A 19,930-nucleotide genomic window follows, 5' to 3' on the forward strand; every position below is an offset into this window, starting at 1 on the left:
AGTATTTTAGTATTTTAGTATTTTAGTATTTTAGTATTTTAGTATTTTAGTATTTTAGTATTTTAGTATTTTAGTTTTTTAGTTTTTTAGTATTTTAGTATTTTAGTATTTTAGTATTTTAGTTTTTTAGTTTTTTAGTATTTTAGTATTTTAGTATTTTAGTATTTTAGTATTTTAGTATTTCATTATCTATAGGATTTTCTATACAGCCGCCATCTTGGCCACCATCTTTGTTTGAATAACCTTGTCTGTTTGGAAGTCTGTAGTGGTCTTAATCGTGTTTAGAGCCCCAAGATTAGTTAAATTTGAGTAGTCGATTGCAGGTCACATAATACCCTTTGTGTTTAGGGTTTTCTATACAGCCGCCATCTTGGCCGCCATCTTGAATGTCTTGCGTCTCTTTGAAAATTTCGCCTATCAACCTTTAAATTCGGATTCAGCTGGATCGATTTAGTCTAATTCATACTTTGTTGATTTTGTTTTCTTTGTTTGACAAAAAATATCCCAAAATTACAATTTTATGCTTGCTTTCCTTAGTGGCAATACCGGATTAGGCCCTTTGGCCATGTCGGTTGGAGACCACTTCACTAAAATGCTAATAACTTTTTGGGGTTAACTCGGATCGTCTTGCTTTCTTCTACAAAGTTGTTGGGCATTAAATTTCACATAAGAATCTCACGTTTGGCAAACTTTGAACACTCGCAACACCACCTACAGGGAGTATTACGAAACTGTGCCGTTTCTCCATACATTTTGACGATTTTTCCCATACAAACTTCATGCCCGAGTATCAATGGGTTAATGTTGACCGATTTCGCTCAAATTTTGCACAGAGGCTTAGAATACCCTAGGGAACAGTTTTCGGCTTGTGGAGCGAGGTTTTGAAACATTTGCCCATATTCTGGGCACCCTACTGTTCATACATAAAATGGTTTGTAATTGATCGGAAATCTTTATCTTTTGGAGGAATTTTCTGATCGATTTTGTGTCTCCGGTGAAGTTGTAGGTATTGATGAGTACTATCAAGAATAAAATTGGTGCACGAAAATAGATTGCCAGATTATTTTTTTTGATTTTTTTCCCATGATTTGTATTTTTTCATTTTTGTTGTAATTGTAATTGTAATTGTAATTGTAATTTTATTGAAACGATATCCTGTTAGTTTACACTGTATATCAGGGCAAGGAGGTAATGTGGATCTGAATTAAACTTTAGGAGCGAATAAAATTAGCAATCAGAGTAATCGCTAACACTAGTTTTCCCTAGCTATCGCTTTCTTGAAAGCGTTGAATCGTCTCTCCTGCTTGATTGCTACTGGTAGTTCGTTCCAGCGGGAAACTCCGTAGACTAGCACACTTTTCCCACTGGAGGTTGTGTGCCTCGGGACGATGAAGCCGGCCGTTCGCTCCTGTCTGGCGCGTTGTAGGTGCTGTAGGATGTATCCGGGCGTGGCCTCCTCAAATGCTCGTTTCATGAAACAGCAAATTCGGAGTTTGTAATTGACCATCAGATCATGTCCAAGTATGGAGTTTCTGAAGGGAACGGTGGTGTCGCGACGTCTTAGCTTGTGTACAAACCGTACCGCTGACTTGAAACAGCGGTGGAGTTGTTCTCGTTGCGCAGCGCTCAGCCCGGGGTAATACACGATGTCGCAGTAGGTAAAGTACGGCATCACTACTGCCTGCACAAGCTTCCGACGTGTTGGCTCAGGAAGAATCGGTGCGAAGCGTCTGAAGGTCTTGAGTGTTCCGTAGACCTTCCTTACCACGTCGTTCACTTGAAGGTCCCAGGTGTTTCAGGAGAAAAAAATCCAGTTCTTTTGAATCAAAGAGAAGTTGGGCAAAAATTGTCAAATTTTTTTTCTTTTTAATTGAAAATAGTTGAAAATAGCAAATAAAGGTCCAATGTTGAATTTAAAAAAAAAACATCCACAACATTGAATATCTGGCAACCCTGTCTCGAGTTATGTCCACTTAAGTGATATTTATGTACTTTTTTGAAGCCGGATCTCACTTAAATGTATGTAAACGATGTCTGGATCCATCATCCAAAACATCGTTGGTTAGGTAATTGAAAGGCCTTTCAAAAGAGTCCACAACACTGAATATCTGGCAACCCTGTCTGGAGTTATAACCACCTAAGTGATATTTATGTCATGCCAATCGTACGAGGGGCCTATTCGACTCGATCCAATGGAGTGCGCTCACTTGCATCGCAATAGGGTGTATCACTCCACACAATATGAAGCATCACTAATCATCTTGATAGGGCCGAACGGTGCGAGTATTAAAAGCACTGAATTTGTGTTAAAAAAACAGGATATATGTATAAGAAAAAATGGTTTATTAACACGTTACAGTGATCATTTTTAAATATATGATTTATACATCTAAATGAACAACTCAAATAACAGAATATCGTCTAAGGCATGCAACGTAAGGAACTAAAACTATTGTAGTTCTACGTATTTTTCCACATAAGACGTATAGCTCCTGCAAGACTCACACGATGCCAAATTTTCCAATAGTTGATTCAACATGATCGAATACAGCACTTCGTCCTCCAAAGCATCGATCCAAGGATTCTGGATGTGGTTGATTGGTTCTACTGGTGCTAGAGTTGTTGAAATTGAGAAATTTTCTTTATGCTGAGATTCAATACTGTTTTTTTCTTCTAGCTTTTCAGCAGGACTAATCGGTGGTGTGTTAGCTAAAATCTGCAGGAGTCCAGGTAAATCCATATCTGAGCCAGCTCCAAACAACTCGTCAAACTTCTCAACAAGATTTTGTGGGTTGTTCTGCTCGTCGATTTCCGTTGTCGCCTCGATTGATTTGTCCAAATTTGTCATGATCGGATCCACGCCAACTTCACTGCATTTTTCATCCTCAATGATCGATTCCGTTGTTCGTCGTCTCTTTGAAGACGATTCTGTCAACGATGAAGCAGCTCTCTTTTCCGTTCGACGTGGTTTAAACTCGAGCATGTCATGGTCGGGAAACTCGCCTCCCTTCCGGATGAACCTCTTAATGATCTTCGAGGCTCGATTGCACCTAGTTTTGAATTGATTCATAGCCGCAACCAACTGGTAGCACTCTCCACAAACAAACTCGGGCAGGTTTTCGCAATCCTTGGTGGGCTTTTGATGAAGACAATTGGCTAGCTGATCGATGAATCGCTCATCAGAACCAATGCTGACAAGATATTTGTTTCTGAAGCACAACCGGCACATGCTGGCCTGACGAATCTCCGAAATTCTTTCCGCGCTGTCTTCAACAGAACGTTCACTAGTGTTGATCTTGGACATGTTGACAAGCTACTGTCTCTAAACTTGTAAGATTTGATAATGATGCTTGAATGCTAGAACAAATACATTTTATACTGGCTCAGGTACCATAAGCGTCATCTGTGCCGTGAATAAACGTACCTATCCTGATTTCTTTTCGGTCAGATGAAAACAATCAGCTGTACCTGTACTATTCGCAAACTCAGCCATCGCAATGTCTACCATCTTAAATCACCATACTCCACATCTCAATTCTTAAATCCGTTTCTTTAACCCAAAATCCGACGTACCCATCTCGGAAGGGTGAACCATTCACGCCCAATTTAGCATTCTGTCGGTCGGACTCAGCTGATTAATTCACCACCATTTTCGGGCCCGACAGGAGAAGGGGGTGCAAAAAAGCTTCCGTAACCTCTGCCACATCCTTTCCTATTTCCCATTTTCCTTCCCTTAAACACACAGCACGCGCAAAATCGTTCATCTAGAATCAATCAACCGCTTTTCTTCGCATTTTTCCCTTTTTCTTTGGAGAAGATTATTCTTCTTCTGCCTGGCTCTAGGGTGGGAAGAAATCAAACAATCGCCAGGACCAACTTTGAGTTTCGGATGGAAGGAAACCCAAAACCCTGTGCCGGAGCAACTGCTCTCTGTTGGTCTTAGTCTCATCGAGCACAATTTACGCATAATTTTTCCGAATGATTGGTTTTGGTTTCTGGGGGGCACAGAGGAACAATGAGCGGGGGTTTTTTTTTGGGGTTAAACAATCTGAAAATTTGAGGAAATTGCTGTTATTTTTCAACTTTTATCAAAAATTTCCTCAACAGTAGTCTACCCTCAAACTGCGGGTGTGTATTTTTATTCTTTCGAAAGACATTGTTGGTGCTCAATGAGTCGAAAGTGAATGGGGCCACATGGCACGAGCAGAACAATATCAGCCCATGAATGGCGAATCATTCGTGAGAAGAACAAAATGAGGCAGAAAACATTCGGCATAAACAAAAGAATCTGTCTTGGATGAGAAAGGAAAAGAAAGCTCGCCGTGGAAGGAATCTGCTTTTGTTAAGTGAAAAATATGATTTAAATTCTGACTGCTTTAAACCACAGACAATGAAGCTTTAGTAAAATCGATATTAAAGTTGATGTCGGTAGGACTCTAGGCTGGCCTTTTAATCACTTCCTGTGGTTAGCCTGATTGCGGTTAATAATTGTGTGTAACAGGAAACCACAGCCGCACGGGTTTAGACAGTGGTTTTACACAATATGTGTGCTTTGTGTAGATACCATAGAGTTCTATAATTAAAGTTTGATAAGTTTAACAAATCCTTTCTATAATTTGATAAAAAAAATAACAATTATTTGATAAACATCACTATTCCAGTTAAATAAAAAGCCTGGAGTTCCTGAATCTTAGATTTTTTTTTAAATTAAATTTTGACTCGAAATTGAACAAAATGCATGTATTTGAAGGAATTGATTTTTTAATGGGCATATATTAATTTGGCCTAATCAGGAGTAATACTGAAATTTCAGTGTTCAGATCCACAATATATTTTCTTTGTAATTCTAAATATTTGTGAAGATGGTGTTTTATTTACGTTAATTTTTGTTTTTATTTTGAAATAAATTTTATTTTTATATATATTTTTCTTAGTTACCAGCATCTGGGGCGAATCAGGACAATTGCTACGAATTGAGTTGTTGAAGCCATATTTTTGGAAAAACGTTTTAATATGTTTTGTTGGTTTCTGATAAAAAAGGAACAGGAGGAGAACAATAGTACACCGATTTTCAATTTATTGCTGTAAAATCTACTCCCAGGTAGACGGTAATAACAAAATTCATGCCATTTCAATAACAAATACTGTTAAAATAACATAAAATGTTATGGAATCTTCTTGAAAAATCAACATTTGCATAAGAATTTAATAACAGTTTCTGTTATCGTAACAATTTTTGTTATGGAAGAATACCTCCAACTGTTATTGGGATGATCGGATTAGTTGCTAAAATAATAAAAAATAATAACAAAGATTTGTTCGAAGAATAACTAAAACTGTTATTAGTCTGTTATTACAATAACAATCCAATAACAAAAAAATCATAACGACGAATAACAAATCTTGTTATAAATAACATAAAATGTTATTGGCCTAGTATTTCTAAATATCAAAAAATGTTATTCCCAAATTATTTCCGTCTGCTCGGGCTGTCCCTAATTAGACTGTAGAATTGCCTAGTTAGTGAAAGTGATTTAAAAGTAGATGACAGATAATTAAAAAAAATATGTGTTATACAAAACACCAAATTATAAACTTATCTAAAATTTATAATTGACCTTTTTCAATGGGTAATTCTCTACCAACTCACACGAAATCGGGAAAAGTTGCCCCTCTTTCATTTGCGTGAAACTTTGTCCTAATGGATAACTTTTGTCTCTGATCACGAATCCGAGGTTCGTTTTTTGATATCTCGTGACGGAGGGGAAATACGACCCCCTTTGGTGTCAAAGGGACTTTTGTGTAAAATTAGACGCCCGATTCGATGGCGTAGGGGAAGGTGGGGCAAGACGACCATATGGGGCAAGAGGAACAATCGCTCGTAAGGCTGTAATTTTTACAATTTTGATTATTTCCAGTATGAGGAATTGTTGCTAGCAATGTAATTAGCTGATTTTACTACCACATAACCGCCAAAACGACGTAAACGCCACGGGGCATAAGATTGAATGAAGTTTTTTTCAAAACCTTTGTTTTCTTATAAAATTTGGAAAGTACAAAATAAGGCTTAGGGTTTGTTTTAAGGCTCATTTTATCAAACTGCTATTTTTCCTAGATCAGTAGTGTCCCTACTAATGACTTGCACCTATTATAAAGTATGATTTAACATTTGGTTATTTTTGTTGAGAGCTTTTAAAAAAACCTTGTTCAGGTGGGGCAAGTGTACCACATGGATTTTTAGTATGAAAAAAAATACGAATTGCTGCAACAACATATTTGATTGAGAAATAAATACATAAAAGTACTTAAAAACTGAAAAACAATTGTTAAAAAAATTTCCATGCAAAATACAGGTATATTATGAAAATTCAGTTTTTTTCATCAAAGCAATATTTTTTTTCGTAAAAACGATCTAATTTTTAGTAAAATATTATTATTTAATCCAAAAATGAAAGATACGTTTAAAATACATTCTAATCTGATGTATCTAAGTGATAACAGTTCAATTGTTAGCAAATTAACATGTTGTTTCATCCATTGTTCCTCTTGCCCCAACGGGTTGTTCGTCTTGCCCCACTAGTTGAGTAGAACGTACGGAAAATCAAAATTTTTAAAATCAATTTTTTACATAAAAAACAGGATTTTTTAAAAACTCGTTCTATCAAAATCATAGTCAAGACCTGGAACAAGATGATTATTAAAAAATCCGACAAATTTTTAACGTTTTTGATGGATTATAAGAAGCATTTCCTTAGCTTGTTACACTTGCCCCACTTTCCCCTACTCAGAATTCCAAAAAAACGCTTTTTTCATCGAAAAAAAAACACTAAAAAAGTTTTAAAAACTCTCCCATTTTCCGTTACTCGACTGTAAAAAAATTTGGAACATGTCATTTTATGGGAAATTTAATGTTCTTTTCGAATCCACATTGACCCGGAAGGGTCATTTTTTCATTTAGATCAAAATTTTTCATTTTACAATTTCGTGTTTTTTCTAACTTTGCAGGGTTATTTTTTAGAGTGTAACAATGTTCTACAAAGTTGTAGAGCAGACAATTACAAAAATTTTAATATATAGACATAAGGGGTTTGCTAATAAAAATCACGAGTTATCGCGATCGGAACATGTCGTATCAATGATATTTTGATTTTTTTTCGACAGTAGCATAACAAACTTTAGATTATTTTAAATTTAAAAATTAAGCTTGAAAATATTTTTTACGCCCCCTCGACCTTAAAAACATGAAATGATGAATTTTCATCAGTTTCTGGGTGCACATTTTTCAGGGATTAGTGCAGTGCCTGTGAGGATGCGCTGTTCTGTTTTATCGTGTTATTTTCATCTCTTTTGTGTCGCTGTTTGTGTGCATGGGGTGATTGGTCAGGACAATTAAATAATGGCATAAATAATGGGGACGCGCAGTCCTGTTTTTTTGTCCTCTTCTTCTGCATCACAAATTGTCAGACATTCCAAATTCAACTTTTTTTGCTGTGTAGTCGGGAGTTCAAATTTTGAAGTTGTCACACTTATTTCGGATATTTTTCAAGTGTTGGGCATAATCTTGAAATTCCGAAATCGTTTTAATTATAGAGCAGAAAATTGCAGAAACGATTCATTCTTTAAAATTGCAAAATAGAAATTACACAGGAAAAAAGCTGAATTTTGGATTGATGAAAATTTGGTAGGTTGAATAAAACCACTATTTTGAGTAATATTACACTCAACTCCCGGTTGTTGGTCACTTTTTCGTTTGACACTTTTTTAGTTTGTATCCCGTTGATTAGTCAAAGTCAAACTAAAAAGTCAAGCAAAACATTGTAATAGGACCGAAGCCGAAGTGTAAACAAAGAGTCTATCCTGCTCACGTCAGTTGATGTTTACATTAGGAACGAGCAGGATAGACTCTTTGTTTACACTTCTGCTTCGGCCTTATTGCAATGTTTTGCTAGAAGTGAAGAACTGTCACTTTGTATACGGCGCCGGCGCTCACGCACACTATCAAAGCAAATGCTTGATAGTGTTTGTGTGTGAGAACTCCGTGTAAAATGGATGTCAAACTAAAAAGTCAAATCAACGGGGTTTGGGTGTATATCAAAAATGTTAAAAAATGTGAACCTGATGAAAATTCACCAAAATCTGATGATAATTCACTAGTTCTTGATCCGATATTACACATATTTTTGACACAAAATCTGTAACAACTTTCTGATGAATATTACCATAATTTTTTATTCTATGTCGGCGGATACATCAAGTGGGGATTGTTTTCCTTTATGAAATGCAAAATATTGATAATTTTTCTTCCAAATTTACTAAAAATGCTTTCAAAGTGGAAAAATGGTGCCCCTTTCGAAGCAAATTTGTATTTAAAAAATATTTAAAAATTTTATTCGACTAATTTTTTTTACTTTTTTATCAAAATTTCAAGTTTATTTTAGGATTATGGGAAAAATATGAGCAAAATCGGTGATTATTTATTCATTGATACTCAAAGGTGAAGTTTGTATGAGAAAAATCGAAAAAAATATGAGAAACACAAATTTTTTACGGGTTGGTCTGTAGGGTTCGCTACTTAAACGCTACTGAAACCCGTTCGGCCCTGTCTAATATTTTTGAAGCATTCAAGGTGTCCGTGTTTCTGGGGACCCTCGAGATGAGTCTGCGCAGTCTTTTTTGTAGTTCAGTGTTAGCAATGAAAGGAAATCAGAATCGTCACTTAAAACAAGTCAAATCGCTTATCTTTTAATAATTCTGATGTTTACCAGTTCTTTATTCCAATGCAATGATTTAAATAGATTTGCAGCTGAATTTTTCTTAATTTTTTTTACAGCAATCCGATAAACATTTTGTTTAAATTATTCGAAAGTGCTATCATTAAAAACTAAAACTACAATTGTACAGTTCAAACATAATTCAAGCCAAAAACCACCATCAGATAACCCCATTTAATTAAACAAACCAATTCTGTCCGCCAGGACGAAGTGAATAAACATTTTAACCCTCGTTATCTCTCCGCTGTCCTTATCAGTGGCACTTGCATCTCCAGAGTGGCAATTTTTCTCGCCTCAACTCTAGCCCTCAAGCTGCAAAGTGGCCCTCGCTATAGTGAAGGGATAAAAATTTCATTTAGAAAGTTGCCTCTTTTTTTTTTGTTTCTCGTTTCGTGTCCTCGAGACTCCGAGCCTTATCGTAACGGTTATCTAAGCGTTTGCGATTTGCATTTCGCTGCTCGACGACGAGAGCGCATAAAGCGGACTTTCCGTTCGGGGGAAAAAGGAGCAACTTTTTTCTGCCTCCCTCCTGGAGCCGTGACCTGACCTATCCCCATGGCCATTGTGAGACTCTACCCTGGCTGGCTAGCCGAAGCCATTGGACGGTATTAACACGCCGTACACGGAATAGACCCGACTAGACCGACATATCGATAGTTCATGGACCACCCTAGCTGGATCCAAGAGGGGGAAAGTCGAGGTTCGGGACACAAGAGAAAGTTTTGCACTGAAATAAACAATTAGGCGATGTCAAGTGGGTAGTTTGGAATCACTTGACTTTTGCAACCTCTTGCTCTGGGCAGAGCGGGGTTTGCCCTCGGAATCGTTCGCTGGAGGTATCGAGGTCACGACTCCCTCAACTTTGGACGAAAGTTTGGACGATCAATTAGGAGACAACTATCCCCGCGGTTGAGGTTTGTATGAGGGACACTTGATTTGACTTCTGTTGTTTCTTTTACTATGTTTTTGAAAATTTATGAGACAATTTTCAATTTGATTCCTTTCCTGTTTTGCTAAGAAAAATGTGCATTAACAAAACCTTGATTTTCACCCAAAGCATATCCAAACAGTCTAATGCTTTCTTGATGAAGTCTTTGAAGTACTGCTTCCGGAAATGGGCCTTATTTCACGCGTTTCATGTTGTCTCTGCTTCCTACAAACACTTTTTAAATGCCTGTTGGCAACCCAATCCAAGAAAGACTTCCAAAGTAATTTAATTTCGCATCTCATTAGCCACCATCAACCACAGCATCACATCGTCATTCGCCTAAAGTCGGCGTTTTGGCCCAGTTCTGAAGCCGTGTCCTCACACTCAAGTCTTAAACCGTCAGTCAGTAATGAGGACAGACGCCGTTGGCAAGAATTTCGCTTTCGCCGTCCCGGGGTTTTGTGGTTTTATTATCCCGGCCCGTTAAACCGTAATCCTCTGCGGTGGTAGTCACTTTATTCGCAATTTGTCTTATTGTCACTCGTCGCGGCATGAGGCGCGTGGTTGGGCCCCGAGAATCTGGGTTGAATTACGAAATTAACGTTTGGAGGGAAAGGGACACAATTATACATTTTTCTGAGAAATATAGCATAATTTAATGGCAACAACTCAATACAACTCAATACCTCAACAACTCAACAACTCAACAACTCAACAACTCAACAACTCAACAACTCAACAACTCAACAACTCAACAACTCAACAACTCAACAACTCAACAACTCAACAACTCAACAACTCAACAACTCAACAACTCAACAACTCAACAACTCAACAACTCAACAACTCAACAACTCAACAACTCAACAACTCAACAACTCAACAACTCAACAACTCAACAACTCAACAACTCAACAACTCAACAACTCAACAACTCAACAACTCAACAATTCAACAACTCAACAACCCAACAACTCAACAACTCAACAACTCAACAACTCAACAACTCAACAACTCAACAACTCAACAACTCAACAACTCAACAACTCAACAACTCAACAACTCAACAACTCAACAACTCAACAACTCAACAACTCAACAACTCAACAACTCAACAACTCAACAACTCAACAACTCAACAACTCAACAACTCAACAACTCAACAACTCAACAACTCAACAACTCAACAACTCAACAACTCAACAACTCAACAACTCAACAACTCAACAACTCAACAACTCAACAACTCAACAACTCAACAACTCAACAACTCAACAACTCAACAACTCAACAACTCAACAACTCAACAACTCAACAACTCAACAACTCAACAACCCAACAACTCAACAACTCAACAACTCAACAACTCAACAACTCCACAACTCAACAACTTTGTTACTTTTTGCTTTTTTGCTTTTTAGCTTTTTGCTTTTTGCTTTTTGCTTTTTGCTTTTTGCTTTTTGCTTTTTGCTTTTTGCTTTTTGCTTTTTGCTTTTTGCTTTTTGCTTTTTGCTTTTTGCTTTTTGCTTTTTGCTTTTTGCTTTTTGCTTTTTGCTTTTTGCTTTTTGCTTTTTGCTTTTTGCTTTTTGCTTTTTGCTTTTTGCTTTTTGCTTTTTGCTTTTTGCTTTTTGCTTTTTGATTTTTGCTTTTGCTTTTTGCTTTTTGCTTTTTGCTTTTTGCTTTTTGATTTTTGCTTTTTGCTTTTTGCTTTTTGCTTTTTGCTTTTTGCTTTTTGCTTTTTGCTTTTTGCTTTTTGCTTTTTGCTTTTTTGCTTTTTGCTTTTTGCTTTTTGCTTTTTGCTTTTTGCTTTTTGCTTTTTGCTTTTTGCTTTTTGCTTTTTGCTTTTTGCTTTTTGCTTTTTGCTTTTTGCTTTTTGCTTTTTGCTTTTTGCTTTTTGCTTTTTGCTTTTTGCTTTTTGCTTTTTGCTTTTTGCTTTTTGCTTTTTGCTTTTTGCTTTTTGCTTTTTGCTTTTTGCTTTTTGCTTTTTGCTTTTTGCTTTTTGCTTTTTGCTTTTTGCTTTTTGCTTTTTGCTTTTTGCTTTTTGCTTTTTGCTTTTTGCTTTTTGCTTTTTGCTTTTTGCTCTTGTTTTTGCTTTTGCTTTTGCTTTTGCTTTTGCTTTTGCTTTTTGCTTTTTGCTTTTTGCTTTTTGCTTTTTGCTTTTTGCTTTTTGCTTTTTGCTTTTTGCTTTTTGCTTTTTGCTTTTTGCTTTTTGCTTTTTGCTTTTTGCTTTTTGCTTTTTGCTTTTTGCTTTTTGCTTTTTGCTTTTTGCTTTTTGCTTTTTGCTTTTTGCTTTTTGCTTTTTGCTTTTTGCTTTTTGCTTTTTGCTTTTTGCTTTTTGCTTTTTGCTTTTTGCTTTTAGTTGGTTTTAGTTTTGAATTGTTGAGTTGTATAGTTGATGAGTTGTTGATTATTCGATAGTTGAAAGTCTTATTAAAATTTAAGAAAGTTTTTTCATCTTCAATCTGATTCCATCCCACTTTTTGCCGTCTAAACCTAATGAGTAGACCCGGTTGTAACATGCCTTCCCTTTCAAATTAGAAATTACACATTCTCCAGAACGACTTTTAATGAAGTATCTCCGCGTCGCTTATCCTGTTTTTCGCGCGCCCGCTCTCTCGTTAGCAACAGCCACGTGTTCCAAGTCCAAAACAGCATAAATTATACACTCATTCTTGCGCCAGAGTGCGTTATTTCCCCCACTTTGCACACTCAGACACAGCCTTCTTTGTGGCATTTTCCGCGAAACTCTCGGCCTGCTGCTGTTGCAAAAAAAGAGGAAATATTTGAAAAATGTTGTAAATTTATTCATTTCCCTCCGGGCGTGTGGCTTGCTGGTTACGAAACTCGACGATGATAATTTCGCTCTGGATTCACTCATTTACGCCACTTTTGACTCATTTTCTCGTGGCTTTGAGTCCATCACTGGGAGGACGACTTTTCCCACCATTCGGAAGTTAATTAAGATGCCGCTTGATGTACTCCTTCGCGCTGAATAGCACCGGGGAAATTAGATGATGAATATGGTAATGGAAAATTAGTGAGCGCCAGCGGGTGAGATTTTAAACTATGAAGAGGAACAATTTGAGAAATTCTTGAAATGGATTTTCATAAATCTGCAGATTCTGGACGTGGGTTTTTAAGATTCAACAATTCGTTTTTTGGCTCAAACTCAACCAATTTTAGTTCTTTTGGGCTCGTTTGCTCAAGATTTTTATACAAAACACGATGCAATTGAAAAAATCCAATTTTGGTTCTCTGGCCGGAGATATTCCGGATTCCTCAGGGCCAAATTCGGGCTACCGAGCCTGGTCGTTTCTTCTGATTACAAAAATTATTAAAAAAAGCTATACACACTTGTTTGTCCAATGTGGGCATGTGGCATATCTATATCATGCAATGTTGTCACAAGTTCAAATAAACGCATACATCGTTAGTTGGTTGCCTACAATTCCAAAAGTCTAGAATTGTGCAAAACAATAGATGAAAAATTTCTTCTAAATAAATACCAAGGCATAACTTATTTGTAGATTTATTTCTCCTGGTTCAGATTTGGCTAAAAATGTTCGCACATATCATGAACTTGTTCGTGCCAGCACAGCAAAAGCGTCAAAGAATCTCCAATGTGCTCTTCCACGACTTTGCCCGAGCCTTTGCATTTTCTGCACACACAGTCAAGCTTACCTCATTTGGAATGTAGTCGACAATAGTTCAGCGAGCAATGTCAGCAATGTACACCCGATTTTCAAGGGAAACCTGAAACGGTTGCTTCAGGAACCGTTCCATGCAATCTTTTGGGGTGTTTGGCAGCCGAACGGAGTCCTGCAGTCGATCGTTGATGTGATCTTTCACTAGCTTGTTGGCCAATAACTCGAGATACTCTCCCCTCCAGCTGGCGCTGCACTCGACTCTGGTTCCCTTTCAACGTTTTGATATGTCGCCGACCACGGGCTTCTTTTTGTGTTACTCCAGGTTGGACACCGAGACGCTCTGGTTATTGTAGCCTCTAAAACAGCTTGCCTCTCTGTCCTATTTCACCAAGAATTCGGGCGGTATAAAAACCTTGTTGGCGCGAACGGTTCCGGTGAACACGGTTTCTTTGTTCTACACATCGTCGGCCAAGAAACTGCTGCTGAAAAAGTTATCACTGATTACCTAGATGGGTGACAACTCGTTTGCACCACACAGCTCAAGAGGTACGGATGTGTTTAAAGGAAGCTGGACAAAAAAGTGTACCAGTACTGCTATTGAGTGTTGGGCATTGTTGTGCAGAACAATGGAGCCGAGAACGGAAGCTACGATGAAGATTGATTTTGGATCTCAAGGTCGGAACCCTAAGAACGAAGAAATCTTCAATTTCTTCAAGGTTAAACAATAGAGTGCAGCCGGGTTGAGCGCGATGTACCGCGAAAATTATTGCATTTTCGTCCGGTTTCAATCGGTGACTCTGATGCGCAATGCTTTGGAAAAACTTGGACCACAGGAAATCTTCACTTACGCAAATGGAAAAACGAATATATTCGGATTTGTTTGGATTGCCTCTAGAGCAGCGTTGCCACACGTACAGATAATTGAGCACATGTTCAAAGCTCAAAATAATTGTTTTCAAATAATTTCAGCAATTAATCAAAGGTTTGATTTTTGTACCAAAAAGAGTATCAGTTTCTTTAACTTTTGACTTGTTCAGATTGCTAAAATAATGTTAAGTTAAAGTGTTAAACTCGTTTGAGCCTTTTTTTATGTGCTCAAATATCTGTGCATTGTGGTAACGCTGCTCCAGAAGTTGAAAATGGTCAGATTGCGGATGCGATGGGCAGATTTGGAAAGATCCATCAGCAGGTGAGGGAGGGGTTTGCGGAGTATACAGGGATTCCTTTTTGGAATGGTTTTCGAGGTCTGCTGATGGAGGTTTTATTGAAAATTCCGCAACCACCTATCGATACGATTTCCAATGTCTTTAAGTTGAAACACCTTCCCGATAAAAATATTATCAGAATTTTCAATTCAAATCTAACATTTGAGCAATCCTCTACGAAATCGGCCGATTTTGAACAATTTTATTTTTTGTATTTTTTTATTTGGCTCAAACTTTGTAAGGGCCTTCCCTATGACCAAAGAAGCTATTTTGTGTCATTGGTTCACCCATGCAAGTCTCCATACAATTTTGGCTTCTGTCCATACAAAAATAGTACGTAAATATTCAAACAGCTGTAACTTTTAAGTGAGTTTTTTGATCAATTTGGTGTCTTCCTCAAAGTTGTAGGTATTGTTGAGGACTATTTAGAAAAATTAGAAATTTACTTACCTTTTTTTTAAACAAAACCTCAATTTCCCAAAAAACGTATTTTTTTTATTTTCGAGATATTTTGATATGTTTGATAACCCGCAACATTTGAGCCATAGAGAAACATGGTCAAAAAATCTGCCACCGAGTTATGATTTTTTGAAAAAAATAGTGATTTTTGGAAAAAAATCGAATTTTCATGCAAAACAAATTTGACGCAATTTTTTTATGTAAAATTGAATTTGCAATTGAAAAGTACTTTGCAGATTTTTTGATAAAAAGCTTCATTTTCAAGATATAACCACCGGAAGTATGAATTTAGTGAAATATTTGCAGTTTTGCGATTTTCAAAAATAGTGATCATGAGTGACCATTTCTAAAAATATGTTGAAGAGTTCAGAAACTTTGCTAAAAAATTGTCAAAGAGAAATTGAAGTTTAGACCTTTGGTTGCTGATATACAACAATAAAGTTCTATTCGATTGCAAATTTATTTTTTTTTTGTATCAAATTTCATTTTTTTAAGATCTGGCAACGCTGCCGGCTATATCGCGACGCAATCCGTGGTTATTTTATTTTTAAATAGTGATATTTGAGTGTATATGTCATAAATCGGGTATCAATCGTTTGCAAAAGTTGTGTGTTATCGCTGTGTTATGAAGTGTTTTGTGTTCTAATCGTTTTAAATGTATTTTCGGGTGATTTTGTTTTGCTCCATGACGGGGCCGCAGATGGAAAAAGCTCCGGTGGACTGTGAAGCGAGCCAACAAGAAAAGTGACAGTTGCCATATTTTGATGCTATAAAAGCTCAAGGTTACTCTAAGAAAGGTTGGGCTGAAAACGTGTTGGTTAAGTATTGGTAAGCCAAAAAGTGTCAACATTTGCCATGCTTCAAGTGATGACGTCACACCGTTCTCGTTTCTTATGGCTAGTATACGGAATTAAACGAAAATTTGTTTAATTTTGAATTTAACGGTGATTTTTGACAATTACTGCATTAAAAGAATAAAAAGCAGGTACATGCAGCAGTTGGAAGCATTATATGAGGATTTCTTGATTACGAAAAAATATTTAAATTGATTTAATTTGCACTGCAATGATAGTACAACTTCTGTCGCAGAGATTTGAGATGTTGTCTTTGTCCGCCTCCAGCACTTGCACCTTGAAGTAGGAATTCTTGTCCGTTTGAATGTCTACCTTGTTGAGCACACAATTGAAAATCAACTTTTTCCGCTTGTAGACGTGCGTGACTTCGCCCAGCCCGGAGTCGGAACCGACCGCGAGACCGCCCTTTAGTATCAGCGTCACCTTCGACGGGACGGATGTGATGTAGATGCTCTTCGTCAATTTGAACTTTTCTTCTTCCTGCGGGATTCGGCTGCAGATCGGACCCCCAATCGTAGATGGACTTGCTCGTGATGTACGAAATCGCACCGCCGGCCTTGGCATTCTTGATGTAATCTTGCGGCACAACCTGGATCTGCATACCTGCATGCGACTGCCCATCTGTTCAACCTTTGCTGGGGTCGAGATGATGACCGCGATCGTGTTGGTGATTTTGGAGGCCACTTTCGCGCCCAGCTTGAGGATCTTGTCCTTGAGTTGATCTTTAGGCGTTTCCGTCTTGCCAAGCATGACAAACTGCAGGTTGTAGAGTGGCGGCTTCTCGCGCTTGACCTTGGGCTCTGCCCGCTCTTCCTCTTTCTTGACCTTCTTCATCGTGGTGCTCAGAAACGGAGGGACGTACTTGATGATTCAATCGCTCACCACTGCCGCTTGATCTCGTCCAGAATATTGGCCGGAACGCCCGTCGGTTTGGCCTCCGCGATTAGGCATTTGACCCACTCGGTGAGGTCGCCCTCACAAATGTAGGCCGGCTTTTGAAGCACGTATAGACCACTGTACTTGGGGAAAGGCTTCAGCGCTCCGAAGGTCAGAATATCGCACACGCGCACCAGACATGCCTCATGTCCTTCCGCAATGTCTTGCTTGTAACTGCACTTTCCGGTAGATCGAGGGCGGCATCGGTGGCAGACGCATCGATTGCAGGACTGCGACATCCGGACTTCAGGCCCACACTTTCCGGCACATGGATCCACAAAGCTGAAAAATTAAGAGAATATGTTTAATTATTTCCAAAATCCAGTCCTAATCTTAGTTGCCTACCTGTTTTTGAAGAATTTCTTTGAATTTTCCAGAAATGGCCATAACTGCGGCACAGGTTCCTCAAAACCAACTCATTATCACCCAGACTGCCACTGAACTCAAAAGAAAAACAAACTTTGTGACGTCACTGAGTTCGTCGCCAACTGTGCACGGAGATAAAAAATGTCGAAAATTGAAATTTCATGCGAAAACTGACGTTTTATTTTTTTCTGCGTGTTCGCACCAATACAGCTTTACAAACATAGCCCAACCTGTCTTACAGTAACCTTGATAAAAGCTTACACGCGAAAAGCTTCCAAAGCGAAAAGTCAATGCGTGCAGTGATGACGATTTCTAATTGAGATAAAAATCTAGCAGATGTTTCGTTCCGAGTAGCACAGACTTTCTGCTTGTTGTGATTTTGAATAAATTCACTTCTCCGTTAGGAAGTTTAGCAGTTTTGTTTTTCAAAATAACGATATTTTGAGGTGTTTTGTTCATTTGTTTTGATGTGTGCAGTGTTTATTTGCCGAAAAAATAGGAAACAATACTAACACAATGAAAAAATTATTGTAAAAATTTGTGCATTATAGAGTTATCTAAGCCCGCTCTCACGCACACTAGCACACCCTTTGATTTGCTGGTCGGTACAAAATTTAACCTCACTTTTTTTTCGTGTACGTACACGCAATACATGCGCACGTAGATAACTCTATTGATCATTGTGAAACTAATAAAGAGTTGTTCGTGATCTGAGCAAAGATATTGGTTTAGGCAGCGAATGTTTCCAGAAGCGATTTTTTCAACTTTGCTACTGTGGTCGTGAGGTTACGGGTTTCGCTTTGTAAGCGGAAGGTGATGGGTTCGGCTCCTGTCTGGCTCGGAAAAGCCAGATCCCTTCAAAGAGTAAAGCGAGAGGAAAGACTCAAATCGAAAGAGTAGCATCGTCAAGGAATTTGGTGAGGACTTTCCAATTACATTATATTTTATTATTATACATTATAATTTTATTATATATTTTTATATGACCGCCACTAGACAAACCTTACAAAACACCAATGAAATGATAAATCGGAGCGTTTGGTACGGTATTTCCACGCATCCTTCCTCCCCTGTAGATTCTTTGAAACGCAACGTAGTAGGGCTGGCGGCTTTAATTTACATTTGCGGGTGTTCTCGAATGTACTGCAATTATTAATAATGACAAGAAAAGTGCTTGGGGCGTAATCTAATCACAAGACTTTCCATCATGCTTTCATCGGACTGGCTGCGTTTGTGTTAGATTAGATTAGATTAGATTAGATGAGATCAAATTTCGATTTTTTTCAAAAAATAAATATGTTTTATGAATATTTAAATAATTAAATATTGTATAGTAACTCTACTCTTTTTAAATTGCTCTTTGAAAAGAAAATAAAAAATAAGGCTCTTTTCAAATGTAAGTTTTAAGTTTATTTTTAAAAAATGTTTTAACCTTATTCAGAAGATCAATGATCTGAAAACACAACGGCACAACGCTGTCCCATTCCATCTTTGTTCGAAAAGTATCAAGTGCAGGCCAAACATCCCCAAATTGTCTTCCCTAAAGGGCAAAGCTTTTTGTCTTGTTTCCCCCAAGGGAGGCGCACTCCTCAGGACAAGGGGGTGACAACAAACCAAATGAAATAGTTCTGCTTGGAAGAACGAAGAAACCTCGCGTTGAAAATCCCTTTGGGCGCTCAAAGGGGAGGAAAACCACTTGCACCACACACCCACATTTACAGATGGAAAATGTGTCACAATCTGAAAGAGTGTGGCGGAGGAGAAAACTAAGAAAAAAGTGCATAGAGTGCAACACATTGCAGAAAGGGGGAAAGAAAATCCCCAAAGCGGGAAAGTGGGCAAAGAAGAGCAGCTTTTCGCCGTAAGCGTCTTTCATGCATCTTTCAACAATGTCAAACTCGGTCGTTTTTCATTCAGTCTTTTCCCATCGGGATGAGATGACGATGACGACGATGATGAAGGGGAAGATGGTCCATTGCAGGATGCTTGTTGAATTACTACTGCCAGCGCTGGGGAACGGATAAAACGGGGTGAAAATATGTTTGAATCCTTTTTCAGTTCTCGTCAGGATTTTCTTTTTTTGTTTGTTTCTGCCCTTTGAATGGTTTTGCGTGCCATTGCCATTGCAAGTGTGCAAATATTGACTGTCTGTGTTTGACATGTGACTTGTTGTTTTCGGAATATGCTTGATTGGATGGAAAATGGGAAAGGTAAACGAGACAAACGACCGACTGGAATTGAAATTTGTGTTATTTTTTCTACTCATATCAATCAAAATTGTAAATAGTATTTGATCGATAAAGTTCAACTTTCAAATCCCTCACTCAGTTGACGAAGAAAATGAAAAAAAAAACTGCTTCTGCCTTCGAATGTGGAAGTAAAACGTCGATCCCGGTCGCTTAGTTGTTGTTAGGCCGTTAAGTCATTTTAGTTGAATTCATCGTCTTCCTCGTATAAGTACAACCAATACACCAAAACAATCCTTCTCCGGTGGAGTCGCAGGTCTGTGGTTGGACTCGCAATCCAAAAGTCGTCAGTTCGTATCCTGGGATGGAAGGTTCCTAGGAGTAAACAGCGAACTACTTCGAAAGCAACTTTTAAGAGCGGCTCCCTAGCTTTCTGGAGCCAACCGCGGCTGTAGTAAGCGAGTGTTATTTGGGACAACCCCCTGACACGTTACGAAACAATACAACCAACAGAGTGTCAGATGTGGCGAAGCACTGTCGCAAAATTGAGATGCGCCATATTTCTAGCGTCGATCTTG

At 38.0% G+C, this 19,930-nt stretch overlaps 2 protein-coding genes across 2 annotated transcripts; both read right to left on the minus strand.

Annotated features, from left to right (window-relative positions):
* Window positions 1-1,252: 1,252 nt before the first annotated feature.
* LOC120424574 (poly [ADP-ribose] polymerase-like) lies at window positions 1,253-16,698 on the minus strand. The gene is made up of 2 exons (XM_039588744.2): window positions 16,089-16,698; window positions 1,253-1,776 (listed from the first exon to the last, which is right to left on the minus strand). The coding sequence occupies exons 1-2, from the start codon at window positions 16,696-16,698 to the stop codon at window positions 1,253-1,255; spliced, it is 1,134 nt and encodes a 377-aa protein (XP_039444678.2).
* A 44-nt stretch (window positions 16,699-16,742) lies between these two features.
* On the minus strand, window positions 16,743-17,272 carry LOC120424994 (poly [ADP-ribose] polymerase 1-like). The gene is made up of 2 exons (XM_039589370.2): window positions 17,146-17,272; window positions 16,743-17,082 (listed from the first exon to the last, which is right to left on the minus strand). Exon 2 carries the CDS (start codon window positions 17,037-17,039, stop codon window positions 16,743-16,745), a length of 297 nt encoding a protein of 98 aa, XP_039445304.1. The 5' UTR covers window positions 17,040-17,082; window positions 17,146-17,272.
* Between the last annotated feature and the right edge of the window lie 2,658 nt (window positions 17,273-19,930).

This window comes from Culex pipiens, chromosome 2, assembly GCF_016801865.2.
Source record: "Culex pipiens pallens isolate TS chromosome 2, TS_CPP_V2, whole genome shotgun sequence".
NCBI lineage: Eukaryota > Metazoa > Arthropoda > Insecta > Diptera > Culicidae > Culex > Culex pipiens.

Excerpts from the sequence above, each read along its gene's own strand:
- LOC120424574 (XM_039588744.2), bottom strand. The coding sequence starts at position 16,698 with ATGAAGAAGGTCAAGAAAGAGGAAGAGCGGGCAGAGCCCAAGGTCAAG. Across the intron at positions 1,777-16,088 it reads CTCAAATCTCTGCGACAGAA|TGAACGACGTGGTAAGGAAG; the intron begins GTTGTACTATCA and ends GGGACCTTCAAG.
- LOC120424994 (XM_039589370.2), bottom strand. The coding sequence starts at position 17,039 with ATGTCGCAGTCCTGCAATCGATGCGTCTGCCACCGATGCCGCCCTCGA.